Source organism: Euprymna scolopes, chromosome 43 (assembly GCF_053919585.1).
Source record: "Euprymna scolopes isolate OS-2025 chromosome 43, ASM5391958v1, whole genome shotgun sequence".
NCBI lineage: Eukaryota > Metazoa > Mollusca > Cephalopoda > Sepiida > Sepiolidae > Euprymna > Euprymna scolopes.
Genome location: NC_136524.1, coordinates 12,102,012 through 12,121,185, shown reverse-complemented (window position 1 = coordinate 12,121,185; position 19,174 = coordinate 12,102,012). Strand labels below are relative to the sequence as shown.

Genomic DNA, 19,174 nt, shown 5'->3' with positions numbered 1-19,174 from the left:
TGTTCTAAACACTTACTGAATATTTTGGAGGCATTGTTTATTATAATGCGTAGCTCTTGCTTTGTAGGCACAAATTAGAGTCATATATATATATATATATATATATATATATATATATATATATATATATATATATATATGTCATTTAGACCACTGGAATGATTGCTTCGACATTTTGGTATAATATGTTTACTGTACCCATGCATGTTTTTATATATCTCTTTAATTATAACATTATACCTAATTTTTTTGGTGGATTTTTTGTACCACTATTGCCATTTTTTTTATTGGGGGCATATATTTTTCACCGCCTGCCGTCACGTGATATCTATATTTGTGTATGTATATATATGTATGTATATATGTGTATATGTATGTGTGTATATATATATGTATGTGTGTATATATATATATATATATATATATATATATATATGTATGTATATATATGGGTGTGTATATATATATATATATGTATGTATGTATGTATATATATGGGTGTGTATATATATATATATATATATATGTATGTATATATATGTATGGATATATATGTATGTGTATATATATATATTTTTTTTTTACACGGTGGTCATCACTTATCAAGGCCCAGAAGCCTCTCAGATATAAGGGTTATTGCAAGTACAGTACATTAGTGTGGAGATTTGATGAAGTATTTACTTAAGGAGGTGGTTCATTAGGAATTTGTTAACATTGGACTTGAAGACATCCAATTTGTAGTCAGGTGGGAAGCAAGTAGACGGAACAGAGTTCCACAGGCATGCAGTTCTAAGAAAGAGGCTTTGTTCATGGAATCCACGTTTTGATTTAGGCACAGATAAAGAGTGGGGGAAATTTTTCACAGTGGATTCAGCTAGACGGGTGTTTTTTGTGAAAGATTGGCGAAGGGGGACCAGAGATTGGAGTTCAGACGAGATCCTGCTATGGAAATAACAATAAAACAAGAATAGGCTCGCAACGCCTCTTCTGTGGGAGAGAGGTTGCAGAGTAGCGAAAAGGGCATCCCCACTAAGCCACAAAGTCTATTTTGTACTCTGTCAAGGCAGGATAGGCTGTTTTTAGCAGATCCTGCCCAGATATGGCAGCAGTATTCCATCCTTGGACGTACTTGGCTTTTATATAGATAGAGAATTGCATCAGTTGTGAGATGTCTTCTGAAGCGGTAGAAGGATCCCACCATCTTTCCAGCGACCTTTACTTGATCTACGTGTTCCATTTCAGATCAGGAGTAAAGGACAAACCCAGAAGCTTGTCAAAACACGGGGCTTCTCCTAGACAAGAGCCATCCATTTCAACTGATGCCAGATGGAGATCAGAGCGTTTATGATGTAAAGATAGGAGTTTGGTTTTAGATGCATTAAAGGTAACCAGCCACGACATCCCCCACTGAACCATATGTATATATATATATATATGTATATATATATGTATATATTTATATATATATATATGATTGTTGAGCTGGATTAAATCCGACGATATGAAATAAAATGGAGGTGGAAGGACCTGGATACTCAACGTTTCGCCCGATTTATGCGGGCTTCTTCAAGAGGGATGGTCATTTTTTTTTTCTTAACCATAATGATAAATGGGAGAAGAAGTTACTAAAGAGTCTGCGTGTTGTTTGTCTGTGGTGTCATTTTCATATACAGGAAGAATGGCGCATGTGATATCACCAAAAATATTAATTTTAAACAAATAACTATTTATTTATTTTTCATTCTAATTTAATATTTTTTGCAGTGTATGTTCCTCTATTATTTTAATTTTGTTTGGGTTGCGTATAGATACCCTCCCCCCCCACACACACACACACACTAACTGAAAATAAATAGAATTGTTGAATCTTTATGCAATGCTTAAAATCAACTTGCTGGATATCAGTACATCCTTGGACGAGCTAATTAATTACGTTCCTCCACGGAGAAATACTGATGAGCCTTTTTTGTAGGCCAGAGTGCACTAAACCTAGTGCATTAGCTTTTCAAAATGCTAACCCAACTTTGTGTCTAACCTCATAAAGAGAAAGTAAATATAATGCGTAGGTTTATTTATTCTGCTTGACTGTTATAAAACAAATTTAAATTAAATACAATTCTGCTTTTTATATATATATATAATATACATATATATATATATATAGAGAGAGAGAGAAATAGATAGATATAGATATTGCTTGTGCTGAGCTTTTAATAATTCAATTATTGCCAGAATAATTTAAATGATAAATTCAAACTATAAGAAGAATATAAATGTGAAAAGTATGTTTATATTTTACATGAAATCTTTATTTTTAAAATTTTATTTTTTCTTATTTCAGAATGACATTCTTCAGTTGGTAGGAACAACTAAAATTACCTCTGTTAAACAAGCTATTAAACTCACAAAGAATGCTGCCGAACGGTAAGATATTTCTTTTGGTGAAAAAAGATAAAAGATCATCACTGTTTAGAACATTATTTTTTATTTGCTTAATGATAAATACTTATTGACTAGCAGGCAGATCCATAATATTACTTGGGATTGAATTCGGATCAATGAATGTTCCACACTTCCAATACTTTTATTGTCATCCAAATTTGTGAAATTGCTCATTTTTAAATAAATTGGTTCATTGCCTGCTCTAGTCATGGACTCACTATATTGCACCAGGAGGAAGCTTCACGTGCCTCCCTGCAGTGACTTAGTTCACAATACATTGTAGTTTACATTGTACTGTAGAAAACCTACAGTTGACTTTATATAATGGTTTGAATTAAAGTTTAAAACGCAAAATTTAAGTATCATGATCCGATTGTGCTTTAAACAAAAACATTCATTTTGAATGTACCTCTGTCATATCAAAGAACCTACTGTTAATTTTTTGTTGGGTTTTTTGACTTGTGTGGTATTAAAGCTTCTCAAATGTACTTTGTGATGTTAGGCTGTATAAAGGTGTTTACTGTGGTCAAAATCGCCTGTTCCTTCTTTCATCGGATGTTTCTGATTATCGATTTTTAATACTTATCGAGGGCATTCCGATACAAAATCTATTTAAGAACACTGCCAGTCACATAGTAGTTATGTGCAAAATTGAAAAAAATAGACCCAGCCATTTCAGAGTCCACAAGGAATGAACTTGCACATGCATAGTGCTTATATAAGTAGAGATTTTAAACTAACATTTATATATTATAACAACAAATCTAGGTAAAAATGGTTTTATAATAATTCGAAAATTTGTAAAAAAAATTTTTAAAAAAAGATAAAGTAAATATTTAGGAGAAGAATCTGTAATTTAGAACAGAGTCAGTAATTGTATTGGAATTACGAACAGTAATTGTATCAAAATTGAGAAAAATATTGAAATCATCAGTACTTGAAATTGATTTTTATAATGGAGAAAAACTTGTATTTTTTCATCTAGGCACTATTATATTAGAGCAGTAGTTTGGTAATTATTTTTAATTTTCTTTTTCTTTAAACTAATCTTGCTGAAATTCATTAAAACTTTTTGCTATTTCTAATTTAAAGCATGTTTATTATATTTAGTAGTTGATCATGAAATAAAAATGATCATTTGATAATCTACAATTTAAGATCCATTTGGTTAAATTGCTATTCTTGTAAATAAATAAAATCAGTATTAATCAAGCTGATAAACATAAAAGGCAGCAACTAATGTTCAAAGCGAGCATGTGGGAATTTATTACTAAATACCAGCTTAATTCTAACATGAATTTGAGTATTTCTGTACTTTGCTTGTGCAACTTTCACCAACCTCTAATTGATCGTAGCTTACATAAAGCCCGCCACACAACAACTCTTGCACCCAAAAGCTTTCTCCATATCCACAAAGCAAGATACAGGTTCTTACCAAGATATTTCTTTTGCATTTGTCTCAGGATAAATATATAAAGATAGTGATCACTTGTCCACGCATAAAATCAAACTGCATTTCATCTATGCTTATATGACGTTTCTTTTCATTTTTTTTTTACATTCTTTTTCTCTGGTGTGCTTCTACATTAAAGCTGTCACTATATAGGCTATTAATTCTAACATAACTTTAAACATTTTTATACATTGCTTTAACAACCACTCACTTACACCTAGTTTACACAAAATACAAGAGAGGACACTGGTTCTTACCAAGATATTTCCTACAGGGGTACTATGTGTGGAGTTGGGCAGCAAGATATTGGTTCACATTACACTTGAACTTCTGCATGTCAGTACAGTGGGGAAGCCAAAAGGGAATTCCAAAGTCTGGCGGTTCTGGGGAAGAAACTACTAGAGTAGAAGACTCTCTTACATCTAGGGATCTCAACTGTGAAGGGGTGGGATTTTGCTGCTTGTCGGGTTTGTTGGGGGTATTTATGTCGAGAGGGTACAAGTGCTTGCAATTCGTCGGAGCATTCACCGTTAAAGTATTTGTAGAACAGGCAGAAGGATGCTACATTTCGTTGATGGTACAGAGGCTGAAGCTTAGATGACAGTTCAGGGCCTATCTGGTTGGAGACTCTCTTTTGAACCTTGTCTAGGAGTGAGAGACTAGTAGCAGATGCACCAGCCCAAATATGACAATAATACTCCATAGATGGGCAGATGGTGGCCTTATAGAGATACAGGATACTTTCAGGCATTAGTAGCTTTCTAGCACAGTAGAGAGAACCTATTTTGTTATCATCATTAGCTTAATTAAAGCTATTCATTATCCGAATATATAATTAAAGAAATCCTAACCAGTCCAACGGCATTTCTAGTCAAATTTTAAAATATTTATATGTTTGAAAAAACAAAATAAGCTTTGTAAATATGTAACTTGTGTGCACTTTTATCCATTGCATTAGTTTGTAACAGTGAATTAAACAGAGATTTTGTTTTTAACAACCAAAAATGTGAAATGATTTATTTGGTTCACATGTACGTGTAACCTCAAATATTTTTTTTTTTAATTACTTTTTTTTTTTTTTTACAATTTTTTCAGTAGATTATAATTGAGTCAACACAAATCTACCCAATTATTAAAGAAAAATGCAAAATCAATATTTAAATATTTTTAGGGGTTGCTCAGTTTCTAATGAAGTTGAAAAATAAAAAAGTTTAACAAAATAATGTGTCACTCTGACAAGAAATGTAATTGAAAATAAAAATCAAATTCATTCAAACTTTGTTAATGATTTATCAGCTTCAGCAAAAGGTATATTCTGAAATAAATAGGCGAGCAAAAAATACTTTTCCAAATGTCATGTTTTCGGTTAGAGTGACATCACTTATTTTCAATAAAATTTATTGGGTATCAAGTAAAGATTAGATACCTCGTAGCAGAAGACAAAGATTGGCGAACATTTCAAGTAACACCAGTTGTTCGACCTTGACATTGCCTGTGGTTGTTTGTAAACACGTCAAATAGCAGACATGGTCGAATGTTTGCAAGCAAGATTTTTTTAAAATATATTTACAAAACTTTTGAAGATTTAAAAGAAAAAATATAGCTTTACAAAACATTTTCTTTGATATTAGATATTTACAAAACTTTTAAGGATTAAAAAACCCCAACTTTTTTCTATTTACACAAAACTTTTTAGTGTAAGTAACAAAACGAACATAAATATAACAAAATATATTTAAATAAACGTGTCTTTCTGAGTGCGTTTTTTTTAAATATATTTATAGAACTTTAATAAAGCTGATAATAATAATAATAATAATAATAATAATAATAATAATAATAATAATAATAACATTTTAAAAAAGAATAGTAAGAATGAACTATATTAATTACAAAACATTAGAAACTGAAAATTTCAGACGCTGAACTTGTAGTTAATTTGCCTTTATGGAGAAGTAAGCAAATAGCAAGGGTTTTTTTGTTTTGTTTTTTTGGGGGTTTTTTTTTTAAATAAAAATAAAAATTATAAGTATTAAAAACGCACAAAGAAAGATAAAAAAAAAAAAACGCTGTACATAGAAATAAATCTTGGTCGCAAACATCCGAACAAGTCAGTTATTTTTTATTTGTTTCTGCCATTAAAAAGTTTGGTTATGATAATTTTATTTAATTTTTCTTTAAATTATGAATTTTTTAATTGACATCATCCAAAATTCTCAGTTATAACGTCAGTTTATTTATTTATTTGGTGTTATTTTACGACCTGCCCCAGTGTAGTATAAACACCCCCAACCACCCCATGTTAAGAACGGCTTTCAGAATAAACACCTCCCAACCTCTCCATATTAAGAACGGCTTTTGAGGTTGGGGATGTTTATTCCGAAAGCTGTTCTTAATAATATAGAGAGGTTTGAGTGTTTATAATATGCTGGGGCACATCATAAAAATTTACCATTTATTTATATTATTATTATTATTAGTTTTATTAAAAAATTCTGTAAATATATAAAAAGAATGCACTGAGAAAGACATCCATTTATTTGAATATATTTTGTTTAAATATGTTTGTTTTATTACTTACATTAAAAAGTTTTGCATAAATAGAAAAAAGCTTTGTTTTTTAATCCTTAAAAGTTTTGTAAATATTTAATATTAAAGAAAATGTTTTGTAAAGCTATATTTTTTCTTTTAAATCTTCAAAAGTTTTGTAAATATATATTTTTTTAAACCTTGCTTGCAAATATTCGACCATGTCTGCTATTTGACGTGTTTACAAACAACCAACGGCAATGTCAAGGTCGAACAACCGGTGTCACTTGAAATGTTTGCCAATCTTTGTCTTCTGCTACGGGGTATCTAATCTTTACTTGATCCGTTTTTATCTGCTTGTCATGATTCTAAAGTTTCACACCTCATTTACGTAAGTTTGCATATTTAAAAGTAATTTGATGTTCAAAATCTAAAGAATAACATTTTCAAAAGCCACTAATTATGAGCCACTAATTGTAAATATGGGTGTCAAATGCAAAAAAAAAAAAAAAAAAAACTCCCTTAATCCTCCCTCTAACCCTAAGTATGAGTGGCAAGGCGCCTCCTCCTCCTCCTCCTACTCCTCCTAAAACCTTCTTTAGCCCTAACAGTAATGCTAAGTCCGTGTGGCAAGTTCCCCACTAAAACAGATCTTTCCTTAAAGAAAAGTGCAAAATTTATTTCCCATAAAAAATAAATTAGTCAACTGTCCTAAAATGCTAGACTGGTCTCAAATGGTGAATTATTTTACATTAAATTTTTGTGAAACCAATCCCCACTCTCAAAATTGTTTTTGTTTTGTTCCTATCAAGTCTTCAGGATGTTCACACATAATTTCCCTTAGTTCTATCATAAACACAAAGTCAGAGTGGCAACCTCCCCATCCTCCCATATTTACACAAAGACCCTCTTAAAATTACTCATAATCATCTTTAGAAAAAAAGAAAAGTGTACAGGATTTATCATCCATAGAAAAAAAAAAGTTAACTGTCCTAAAATGCTGGAATGGCTTAAGATGGGAAATAATTTTACATTAAATTCTAAAATAATATTTGTTTATCTTTCATTAAAGTTTTTCAAGGTGTTCATACGTAATTGCCTACAAAGGTAAAATCACATTATGGAGAGGTGATCCGGTTGGGGGAGGGGTAACGATAGGTATTAATCTACGTTAATACCAAAGAAATAATATTTCAATATATTCATTTTAAAACAGTTCTAGATTTAGATTTCAGTTTTTTGTGCATATAATACATTACAATTCAGCTTTGAGTTCTAACTTTTTTTTTTTCAATGGCTACATGGCATTTTTAAGGAATGCAGCATATTTATGTGCATTTACTGCAGATTATTTGGAAACCATTAGTTTCTGGGGATTTTCAGTAGCATATTCTAATTCCTAGCACAAAAATACACTTGTATGACAAATTTCATAGCCTAATCTTGTGTTTTAACAAAAATACAATATTTTTATTGAAAAATGAGTGTAAAAAATGTGACATATGGTTTAAAGAAGTAAAAAATTTAAAGAAGTAAAAATATCCAAACGTGTAAGGCACAAAAATAATCATAACTTCCTTAATTTTAATTGGATTTTAAAAAATTAGCTCATCAAGCTCTTTGTATATATACTAGCGAGGGGTACCCGGCGTTGCCTGGGTGTTTGGAGGTGGGGGGGATAAAAAAAAGTATGAGGATCGAACCCAAACCGTTGAGGCAAAGTTGTGAAAAAAAAAAACGTGCGACGTAAACCATTGCCCCACCGCGACATGCTTACGGAAACACATTTGAATTTATTTAATTAGTTGGATTTAGCAGGTGCTCGTTTTAATGAGTCAATGAGGTCAGTTTGACTACAGGATTTCATTTACTGCTGAATGTTTTTTTCCTCGCCCCCAAGATGTTATAGGAAAAAGACTAACCCACATGCGGCGAGCGACAAATATTGAATATTTATCTTCCCAAAATCGACCAAATTAAATAGACAGGCGAGCTTCGTTATTAACTGTGAGATATTACGATTTCTATGTAATATAAAAAGTTTTTAAAAGTTGTGAACCGACCGACCGCTTCTCTGAAAGAAGCCTTTTGTAGATACAGAAAAAGCGAACACACACACATACATACATACATTTTCGCTTTTATATTTATAGATTAGTATTGAAATATTTTAAGCCATTTCAATTTTTTCATGTGTATTGCTACTAGAATCCATTAAGACCAAGAGACCACAAGAAAGATATGCTATAACATACTGCTATAATGATCTTCAGTTCTTTGATAATTAGTGTTTGAAAGGTGTTTGATAATTAGTGTTTGAAAGGTGTTTGATAATTAGTGTTTGAAAGATGCAACTCATATAGAGATGAAGTGTTAGAATATCTACATGCAACTCATATAGGGATGAAGTGTTAGAATATCTACATGCATCTCATATAGGGATGAAGTGTTAGAATATCTACATGCATCTCATATAGAGATGAAGTGTTAGAATATCTACATGCATCTCATATAGGGATGAAGTGTTAGAATATCTACATGCATCTCATATAGGGATGAAGTGTTAGAATATCTACATGCAACTCATATAGAGATGAAGTGTTAGAATAACTACATGCAACTCATATAGAGATGAAGTGTTAGAATATCTACATGCATCTCATATAGGGATGAAGTGTTAGAATATCTACATGCAACTCATATAGAGATGAAGTGTTAGCCCCAGGAAGGAAGCCCCTTGATTTCTGAGAACTTGGAAGTAAAATGAAACAAACATTTTATGAGTGTATACCTTGTAGTTTTTTGGGTTTATACTGACAATTGCATAAAAAAATGTATTTTTATTAAGATACTTGTAAAATATGCCAGTTTAAAACAAAAGGAAAACTGATGGATATACTTGACATGGAAAAATATTAGTGTACACCATGAAACTGAGAAGTAACTGAATAGAATTTTCATAAAAAATAAAATTTACTTTTTAAAGTCCACTCCAAACGACAAGTCACCATATCATTTTCATATTTGAAATAGGGCGATAATCTATGACAAGCTTGGCTTGACACGAATGTTAGTTTGCAGAATCTGAATTGGTATATTAAAATTCTACTCGATAATTTTCCATAATTTTTGGTGCACACTAATATTTTCACTGATAAGTAAAAATATTCATAAAAGTTTTCCTGCTATTTTATTTTCACGTGAACATAATAAGTATCAAATTTAAATTTTTGATGTACAGTCTTTAAAAGGTCATCATATATATTTAAAATTTAATAACTTCACAACTATATTTCTGATAATAACAATTTTTACATTAAAAAAAAAATTTTTTACTGCATCATTTTTCATTGTGCCATCTTGTTTTAGGTGTGGTACACAATTGATGCATACAATTCAAATGCTGACTAAAATATGACAAACTGGCAATTCCTGAATTTGCCTGGAATTGCTGAAAACATTAAGTTTTCAAAATAAAGCCCTAAACAATTCATCAATTATTGTAGTTTGAGAACAGCTCCAGAAATTTTGGAAAATGTGATGCAATCACTTGTGAGCCGATTGCAGTGAAGCAATTAGGGGTCACTCAGTTGAATGACATTCATTTATATATTTATCATAGTTTTATAGATAGATTAATAGATATCTATAGATGAATGGGTTATCTGGCTGTGGATATATATATATATATATATATATATATATATATATATATATATATATGTATATATATATATATATATATATATAGTTCGTATTATTTGAATTACTGTTCTCATCTTGACTGTTATTTTTAATATCAAGTTCTAGGTTTCTACTTGATCATTTTTTATCATTTTTGGTGAAGGGGGCCCAACTCTCTTCATCTTACTATTCTCCTTATCTTCAGCAATGATTGCATTCTAAATTCATTTGTCAACATATATACAGATGACACTACCATCTATGGTAAGACTTAAAATGTTAGCAAAGACTATCGCTCTCTCTTCTGATCTTGAGCATGTGATGCAATTAAGCAATATAAGTGGTTGCTTTATTTCAATGCATCCAAAACTAAGCTATCTTTTCATCACAAACGCTCTGATCCCCACTGTGCCACCATGTGCTTTATAAGTGATGATTCCTTTGTAAAAAAAATAAAAATAAAAAAAGATACTTATTTCAGCATGATATGTAAGTACATCAAATTGTTTTTACTTGAATGCAATTTGCAATTTGTGGAACACTTTTTTTTTATTATTATTATGGCCTTGGCACTTAAATAGTATTTACATTTATTCCAGAATGACTCTGAGATTACGAAGACAGCATCATCGTACAAGTCAACCTAGTGAACCTAAATTTGATGACGAAGCTCCGGTAATTATTTTTTAAATATTTCTTATTAAACTTGTAATCTAGATTTTATTTCCTTGAAAAGCTATTTTCATAATTTTCCCTCGTTTCGATGTGTGGAGGGTATTTATGTTGATTGGTTATGATACAAATGGTCTGCTATAAGTTGTTACATATAAAAAGGAAAACTGGAAATTGTTTTTATTGTAAAATCATGGAAGAAACTTGTTGGAGATCACCATTTTGTTGTCGGATCCCTACATCTGTATTCATCTTGCTGTTTGGAATGGAAAAAAGAGTTACCAGGTTTTTGGTTAAAAGAACAAACTTTTACTCTACTTAAGAAGTTAATGTAATTTGCTTGAAGCATTGTTTAGTGTGTATATATAGTTATGACAATACATTACAGAGGTGTAATGGATAGACACAAACAAGTTAAAATATATAACAGTGGAACAAGCTATGCAAATTCCACCCTTTTTATTAATACTATATTATATGTGTGCGTGTTTTAATATTCTTTCATTATGTTCTACTTTCATCAGCGTGATTTGATAGAAGTTCCATATGATATATTTAAGGAAATTTTCTCTAAAAGAATACAAGAATATTTTGCTGTTATGTAACTTAATTTGCTTCAGTTTCTGTTGGTTATACTTCTGCATTTTTTCTCCTATTAATTAACTTGACATATCTTTCTCTACAACTTGAAACAATTTTATTTCAACAGTTTCAACACTAAATATGGTCCAAAAAGAGTTATGAACAGAGGTATTCAGCCAGAATATATATATTATGGGAATGGGATCTATGAATTACATCTTAAAAAGCCATTATGAGAAGCCAAAATAGATATACAACTTGGCTTAGAAATGTCCCAAAGAGAACTGTTTGTATTTTGAAAGTAAACTGGCTTAGATGGAAATGGAAGTAGCTATGTACATGAAGAATTTTATCTCTTTATTATCATTATGCAAGTATGTACTTATCTGAATCACATATTAAGCACTCTGCAAGTGAAAACATGCAGGTGCAAAAGAAAATAGATTGTAATTATGTAACCGCGAAGATATGTTCAACGTTTTGTTTTTATTGTTCAAATACATTCTCAAGATAGAAATGTCAATGAACATATAAATAATTTTGATTTTCATTTTTCGTTATGTTGGGTTATTAATTCCACAATCACCACCTTTGTTATATATACTAGCTGGCAGCCTGGCATTGCCCGATTGTACAATACGCTTAAACATGATATTTTAATTTATGCAGATTTCGTATGTATTATTATAGAATCAATCCTCTATTGATTATTGTATATTATGAGGAATAATTTGTCTGGTGGAATCAATTTGCATAAAATTTTTAAAAAATAATAATAATGTTGTTCATCAAATTGCATCTGTGTTTGTTTGCAATATCACATCGGCTAATATTTGGGCTTGATGATAAATGCCCTGGAAAGGTTACTTCTGATTAATGTTTACTTTTAAAATATGTAAACAAAGAAATGATTTGCAGCAATTTTAAATCGTACCTCTTCTTTAATCGTAAATTGAACTCATTAATAAGAAAAAATTAGAATAAAGTGGTGTTGTACACCCGGGCTTGAACAAGGGATCATTCAATCTGTAGTTGAATGCTTTACCACTAAGCTATATCTCTAGATTGTAATGAATCTTTTTTTTTTTTTTTTTTTTTTTTTTTTAAAGGAAGGAATGATTTTCTTAGATTTTATTATCTCCCTTGGCTGGTGTAACATAAAATATTCCCCTGTAAAAATTATTCTTTTGCATCTATAAGAGAGAAAAGCTATTTTTAAGGTTGGATTTTTTCGATTTTCAATACTTATCGGATGAATTTTTGTACAAAACATATCTAAGAACACTGCCAGACATATAAATTAGCTTTTTGTGAAAATATAAATTAGCTTTTTTGTGAAATTTGCAAAAGAAAGACTCAGCCATCTCAGAACCTATAAGGGAGGAACTCACACACACATACACACAAATTGACTTTTATATGATAGTAGATATGTGTAAATATATATATATATATATATACAAGGTGCCTTCAATAAGTTTCCAGACTTTTTTTGGATAGGTATTTAAAATTATAATAATCTCTTGAAAATTCAGTATGTTATTGCTATACATCTTATGAAATGACTGATCAATTTCTATGATTTTAGGTTCAAATGAACAGCTACAGCAGGAATTGGAATACATCCTACTAAAGCCTGATTGTCACAGCTGATGAATTTCAAAAATGCAATCTGGATGTGGAGACACTTTAGAAGAACGATATGTAATACAAATTGATGCTTGTTAAGAACCTTTACAAATCGATTTTTAAAATATTTTTTAAGCAAAAACAATAATACATACTTAATTATCATGTCAAAAATAGTAATATATCCAAAAAGTATGAAAATTATGCAATTAGATTGGGTTGACCTTCGTCTGATGGGTTGAGGGTACCGGATTGTAACTGTAAGAAAGAAATAGTGACAGCTAAGAGAGAATTTGCTGAAACAACAAAAAACGCATCGAAGCACAAAAATTAGGAACCCTTGATTTCTGGAAAATCTACAATAGTGTAGTAAATAATGGGCAATCAATAATTCCCCCACTAACCAACAATCATGAGGTTGTTTGCTCAGTAACCGAGAAGGCTAACATGCTCGCCAGTCGGTTTGCCTCCAATTCCACACTGAACCCTGCTAACCACCTCCTCCCTGACTTTCCTTTGCAGACAGACGCCATGCTAGACGATCTGAAAATCACTCCTTCTCAGATGCATGCTATCATGAAAAATCTTCACACTTCAAAAAGCACGTGGACCTGATCTCATCCCGGCTGTGCTATTAAAAAAATGCTCGGCCGAAGTAGCTCCAATTCTCTCCAAACTTTACAAAAATGCCTTAATGAATCTTGCTTTCCGAACTGCTGGAAAACTGCTTCTGTGGTACCAGTTTTTAAGAATTCTGGCGAAAGAACTGACCCATTAAATTATCGCCCCATTAGCCGCCTCCCACTTTTCGCCAAAATATTTGAGTCCATAATTAATCAAGCTCTAATCCATCACCTTACAGATGCTAAACTTCTGACCAACCAACAATATGGAATTAGGCAAGCCCGTTCCACAGCAGATATCCTAACTGTAATCTCTGAATGTATATACCATTCACTGAACAAACCAGGGGAGGGTAAAGCGGTAGCTCTAGCTATATCTAAGGCTTTTGACAGGGTATAGCATGAAGGTCTTCTCAGGAAAATCAGATCATACGGTATCACTGGATGAATACTTAACATAATTAAATCCTTCTTAGATAAGAGAAAAATTCAGGTTGTCCTCGACGGTCGTACATCTAAACAATGATATAAATGTGGTAGTGCCTCAGGGGTCTATCTTTGGACCTTTATTATTCCTGCTATTCATAAATGACCTCCCCGACAAAATTGCCTCTGATGACCCCATGCTCTATAACAGGTGCGACAGGAAAATAAATGAATACATATCTAGGGAAATGGCAGAAACACTAGAGGATGACCTACAATCTGTAGTGGAATGGGGACAAAAATGGATGGTCGCATTCAATGCTGCCAAGACTAAATTTGTTTCCTTCAATAATTACAAGAAACCTTCTCTACCGCTAATAGCAATGACCAAAGGTCCATTAACTGCAAGTACTTCTTTTAAACTTCTTGGCCTAACGTTCACAGGAAACATGAGTTGGAACAATTACATTGAGAGCATTGCCACGACCGCTGCAAGGAAGGTAGGCGGTATTTATTTGCTTCCCCACTAATCAAATTAGGCACAAGGCCGTTTTTTAATGTGGAGAGAGAAGGGAAGGGAAAAGGGGACCAGCTCCCGAGAGGTGGGAAATGGGAGCTGGATAGTGATTTGCTAGCTGGCCTAAGTAGGGTTGCCCCTACATGCACCAGAAGATTGCCACAAGGGCAATGGTCTTTGCTTGCAGTATCTGCCGGAACAGATACTACACTTTGATCGTCTTTGCTTGCAGCATCTGCTGGAACAGATACTACACTTTGATCTTGTTTATATATTTTATTGCTTTTAAAAATTTTGAAAATACAATTAAGTAAAAAAAAAAAGATTCTTAAACAACAAAATTAGGCACAAGGCCCTACAAGAGATTGGTTGTAGCACACGCCTCCACCCGACCCTTCAAGGACAATTTCCTTCCAATCCAAGTCTTCAACAACGATTTGACCTTGCCATATACTTCTGACCAATTCTTTTCCAGCTGAAGTCCCGGTCCAAACCAGACACCGAGAATACGGACCGGTCCATCGGTCCAGCTGAAAATACCTGAAAGCGAGTTTATCCCGGTCCAGGCCCCTAACCGCAGACCGACAGACTTGCTGCGGTTGAAGATGGCCCCTGTGACTTTTTCGTATCGAGCGAGCGCCTCGACCACCACTTGAACGTCCGTGTGGCAAGACACGAACATGGTGACATCATTAGCGAACGCCGAAACCCTGGCTTGTGTGCCTCCAGGGAGAGCTATTCCGCACAGGACTGGTGTAGCCGCCTCGTCCCTTAACTTGCGAAGGAGGGGGTTCCAACGCCAGGACGTACAACAGAGGCGACAGTAGACAACCCTGACGCACCGACCGAGAGACAGCGAATGACTCAGACAGCTTACCGTTGATCGGCACCATTACCGTCAGCCTATCATACAGGACAAAGATCCACTTGCAGAAGTCCGAATTAAATCTGGCGGCTTCTAGCACAGCTCCCAGGAACCGATGGTCGACCCTATCGAATGCCTTGGACTGATCTAAACTGATCAGCACGGCTTCGACATCGTCTTCTGTCCCCTCTATGATTGAGCGTATCAAATGCAAATTGTCTTGAATCGATCTCCCCTTCACAGCATAAGTCCGGTCCGCTTCGATCAAGTCAGTGATGACAACCTGCAAACGATTCGCAAGAGTCAAGGGCCTAAAATCGTCCAAATTTTCCACCCCACCATGCCGTTGACCTTTCCTCAGCAATGTGATCACTCTCTTGGTCACCTGTCCAGGGATGGAACCCTGAGCAAACCAATGGTTGAACACATCCTTCAGAATAAGGACCAACATGGGCGACAGCCTCAGGTAGAACTCGTAGGGTAAACCATCAAGCCCCGGGGATTTGTTGTAGCCGACCTGCTTCAACGCAGTAATGACCTCATATTCAGTAACAAGACCATCATAGCTAGCCACCCGAGCCGCTGGTTAGGCGGGGCGAGTCAGCCAAATAGCTGCCCTACTCCTCGACCCTGAGTCCGGGTAGTTGGGTGAAGCGCTCCGATAGATGCTCCCGAAACCCCTCACAGATCTACCGAGTCGAAACTAGGGCGTGTCCTTCCAGGTTATATACTTTACGAATGTACCCGTCCAAACCGTGCCTTAAAGCAGCCTTACGCTCAACAGTGTCAACATTTACAGCCTCGTTGGAAACTTTCATTAATCTAGCCCTAATTACTTGACCTTCATACCGCTCACTAGCCAATGTCTAAGAAAAATGCAATTTTATCCAATTTTTTGTAAAAAAATTACTTTTAGCTTTCTATTTGAATTTTCATAATTTTGGGATATGTTACTATTTTCGACATGACAAGTACATAATATTGTTTTTGCATAAAATGATATATTAAAAAATCAATCTTTTGACTTATCTGTCACTTAACAAGCACCTAAAATTCTGTTTTAAAATTGAAAAAAATGACACAAACATATGGAATGCTTCAGATTGCTTTTGGATCATCTTGTATGAATCTAGCATCAGTTTTTGAGTGGCATAAAAGATTTAAGGAATCTGTGAGGAATGATAAGAGGTGTGGGAGGAGTAAGGAAGGAAAAATATAACGCAGACTGATACTGCGCCAACCACACCGGGTGTCCTTAACCTCGTCGGATTCCACCCGATATGACAGGTGTTCTTTCGATCGTATATTGTCCCCGTCACAAGTTAGCCTGTTGATCATCTTCACCTACTGTGTTTTCATGGTGGGGCGCTTTGCCTCACAATCGAATCATCTCCTACCCTGTGTAGGTAGTCTCCAGGTGCATCAATCACTCCGCTGGTGCTTGCGACTTGCTGCAAAATGAAGAGTCCTCACCACAAACAAATAGAACTCCGGTTTATAACAATAACAAACTATTTATTAATTTCATTACTTCATAGCAGCTACTGTCTAAATTGAGGTGACTGACTATAGCAGTGAAACGATGTAAGACCAGACCAGTAAAGTCCCATTAACACAGGCTAGTTAACATCATAACATCAGGCCCTGAGGGCTCCCAAATCGGGAGCGCTTGCCCAGCCCAGCCATTCAGTTTGCTGACTACGACTCTACTCTTTTTAGAATTCCTTTTTCTAAATCCAACTCCTTTCCCCACCTCTCCTTCAGAGAGTGGTTACAAACACCCTTTCTTTCTTCCTCTTAGAGCTTACCCTTCGTCTTGTCCACTCAACACCCCTCTCTCTCTCTCTTTGTTCTCCTAATCTCTACTCCTCACCCTCGAACTTATCTCTACCAAATTTTAACCCTCCTTTGCACTGAGGCCTTCACTTATCAAATTAGGAGTGATTAGTCACCCCAGGTCAAACAATGCTTGGCGGCGACCCTTACCCTCAACCCCATTCTAAGTTGTCAGCCTTAATCAGCCAAGAATCTCTGGATCTCTTCATACCTCTCAACAGTGGTTTTAAAAACAACCTTTCTTGTTAACAGATATATAACGACAATGAGATAAAAACAATTATTTGTTTTTTTTTCTCTTTTTGACAAAATCCCATAGACATTTCTGTTTTGTCCCAATCAGACATCAACACCCCCTCTTCTGCCCTCTCTTCCTCTATCCCGTCCGGTCAAACACCCCTCCCCCCTCACTGCAATATGCACCTCGCTGCATGCATTCATGACACCAATAGTGTCATAAAAACACCAGAGTTGATTGGCCAAATAAAATATTTCATGGATAAAGACTGTTGTGTGTCTTTAGAGACAATAAGTGCACAGTTTGATGTCTGTGTGGGAACTGTACACACAGTTATTCATAAGGAACTGAAGATGTGGAAGATTTGTGCAAAGTTTGCGCCTAGAGTGCTCAGGGAAGATCAGAAAGAAAGATGTTGTTATGACAGCAGCGAGATGATCAAACTGATTAATTCAGATCCTGCAGTTCTTTGCTTGAGTATTTGATGAACTAATTATATAATTTTTATTTTTTAATTATTTCTGTAGGAATAGTGGATCATTTCACCCAAGCAAAAATAGTGGATCATTTCATCCAAGCAAAAATAGATTGTTTCATCCAAGCAAAAATAGTGGATAATTTCATCCAAGAAAAATAGTGGATAATTTCATCCAAGCAAAAATAGTGGATCATTTCATCCAAGCAAAAATAGTGGATCATTTCATCCAAGCAAAAATAGTGGATCATTTCATCCAAGCAAAAATAGTTGATCATTTCATCCAGGCAAAAATAGTTGATCATTTCATCAAAGAAAAAATAGTTGATCATTTCATCCAAACAAAAATAGTGGATCATTTCATCCAAGCAAGAATAGTGGATCATTTCATCCAGGCAAAAATAGTTGATCATTTCATCCAAGCAAAAATAGTTGATCATTTCATCCAAGCAAAAATAGTGGATCATTTCATCCAAGCAAAAATAGTTGATCATTTCACCCAAGCAAAAACAGTGGATCATTTTATCCAAGAAAAAATAGTGGATCATTTCATCCAAGCAAAAATAGTGGATCCTTTCATCCAAGCAAAAATAGTGGATAATTTCATCCAAGCAAAAATAGTGGATAATTTCATCCAAGCAAAAATAGTGGATAATTTCATCCAAGCAAAAATAGTGGATAATTTCATCCAAGCAAAAATAGTGGATCATTTCATCAAGGCAAAAATAGTTGATCATTTCATCCAAGCAAAAACAGTGGATCATGTCATCCAAGCAAAAATAGTGGATCATTTTATCCAAGCAAAAATAGTTGATCATTTCACCCAAGCAAAAATAGTTGATCATTTCATCCAAGCAAAAATAGTGGATCATTTCATCCAAACAAAAATAGTGGATCATTTCATCCAAGCAAGAATAGTGGATCATTTCATCCAGGCAAGAATAGTTGATCATTTCATCCAGGCAAAAATAAGGGATCATTTCATCCAGGCAAAAATAGTGGATCATTTCATCCAGGCAAAAATAGTGGATCATGTCATCCAAGCAAAAATAGTGGATCATTTTATCCAAGCAAAAATAGTGGATCATTTCATCCAAGTAAAAATAGTGGATCCTTTCATCCAAGCAAAAATAGTGGATAATTTCATCCAAGCAAAAATAGTGGATAATTTCATCCAAGCAAAAATAGTGGATAATTTCATCC

General features: G+C 33.8%; 1 protein-coding gene across 2 annotated transcripts in view; it reads left to right on the top strand.

The window, feature by feature from the left end:
* Positions 1-19,174, top strand: part of LOC145268189 (PDZ domain-containing protein 8-like) — a 386,752-nt gene that overhangs the window by 241,829 nt on the left and 125,749 nt on the right. For both annotated transcript variants that reach the window (XM_080123425.1, XM_080123426.1), the window contains exons 11-12: positions 2,342-2,424; positions 10,708-10,783. In XM_080123425.1, coding sequence (XP_079979551.1) covers positions 2,342-2,424; positions 10,708-10,783 — 159 coding nt within the window. The remainder of the gene's footprint in view (positions 1-2,341; positions 2,425-10,707; positions 10,784-19,174) is intronic.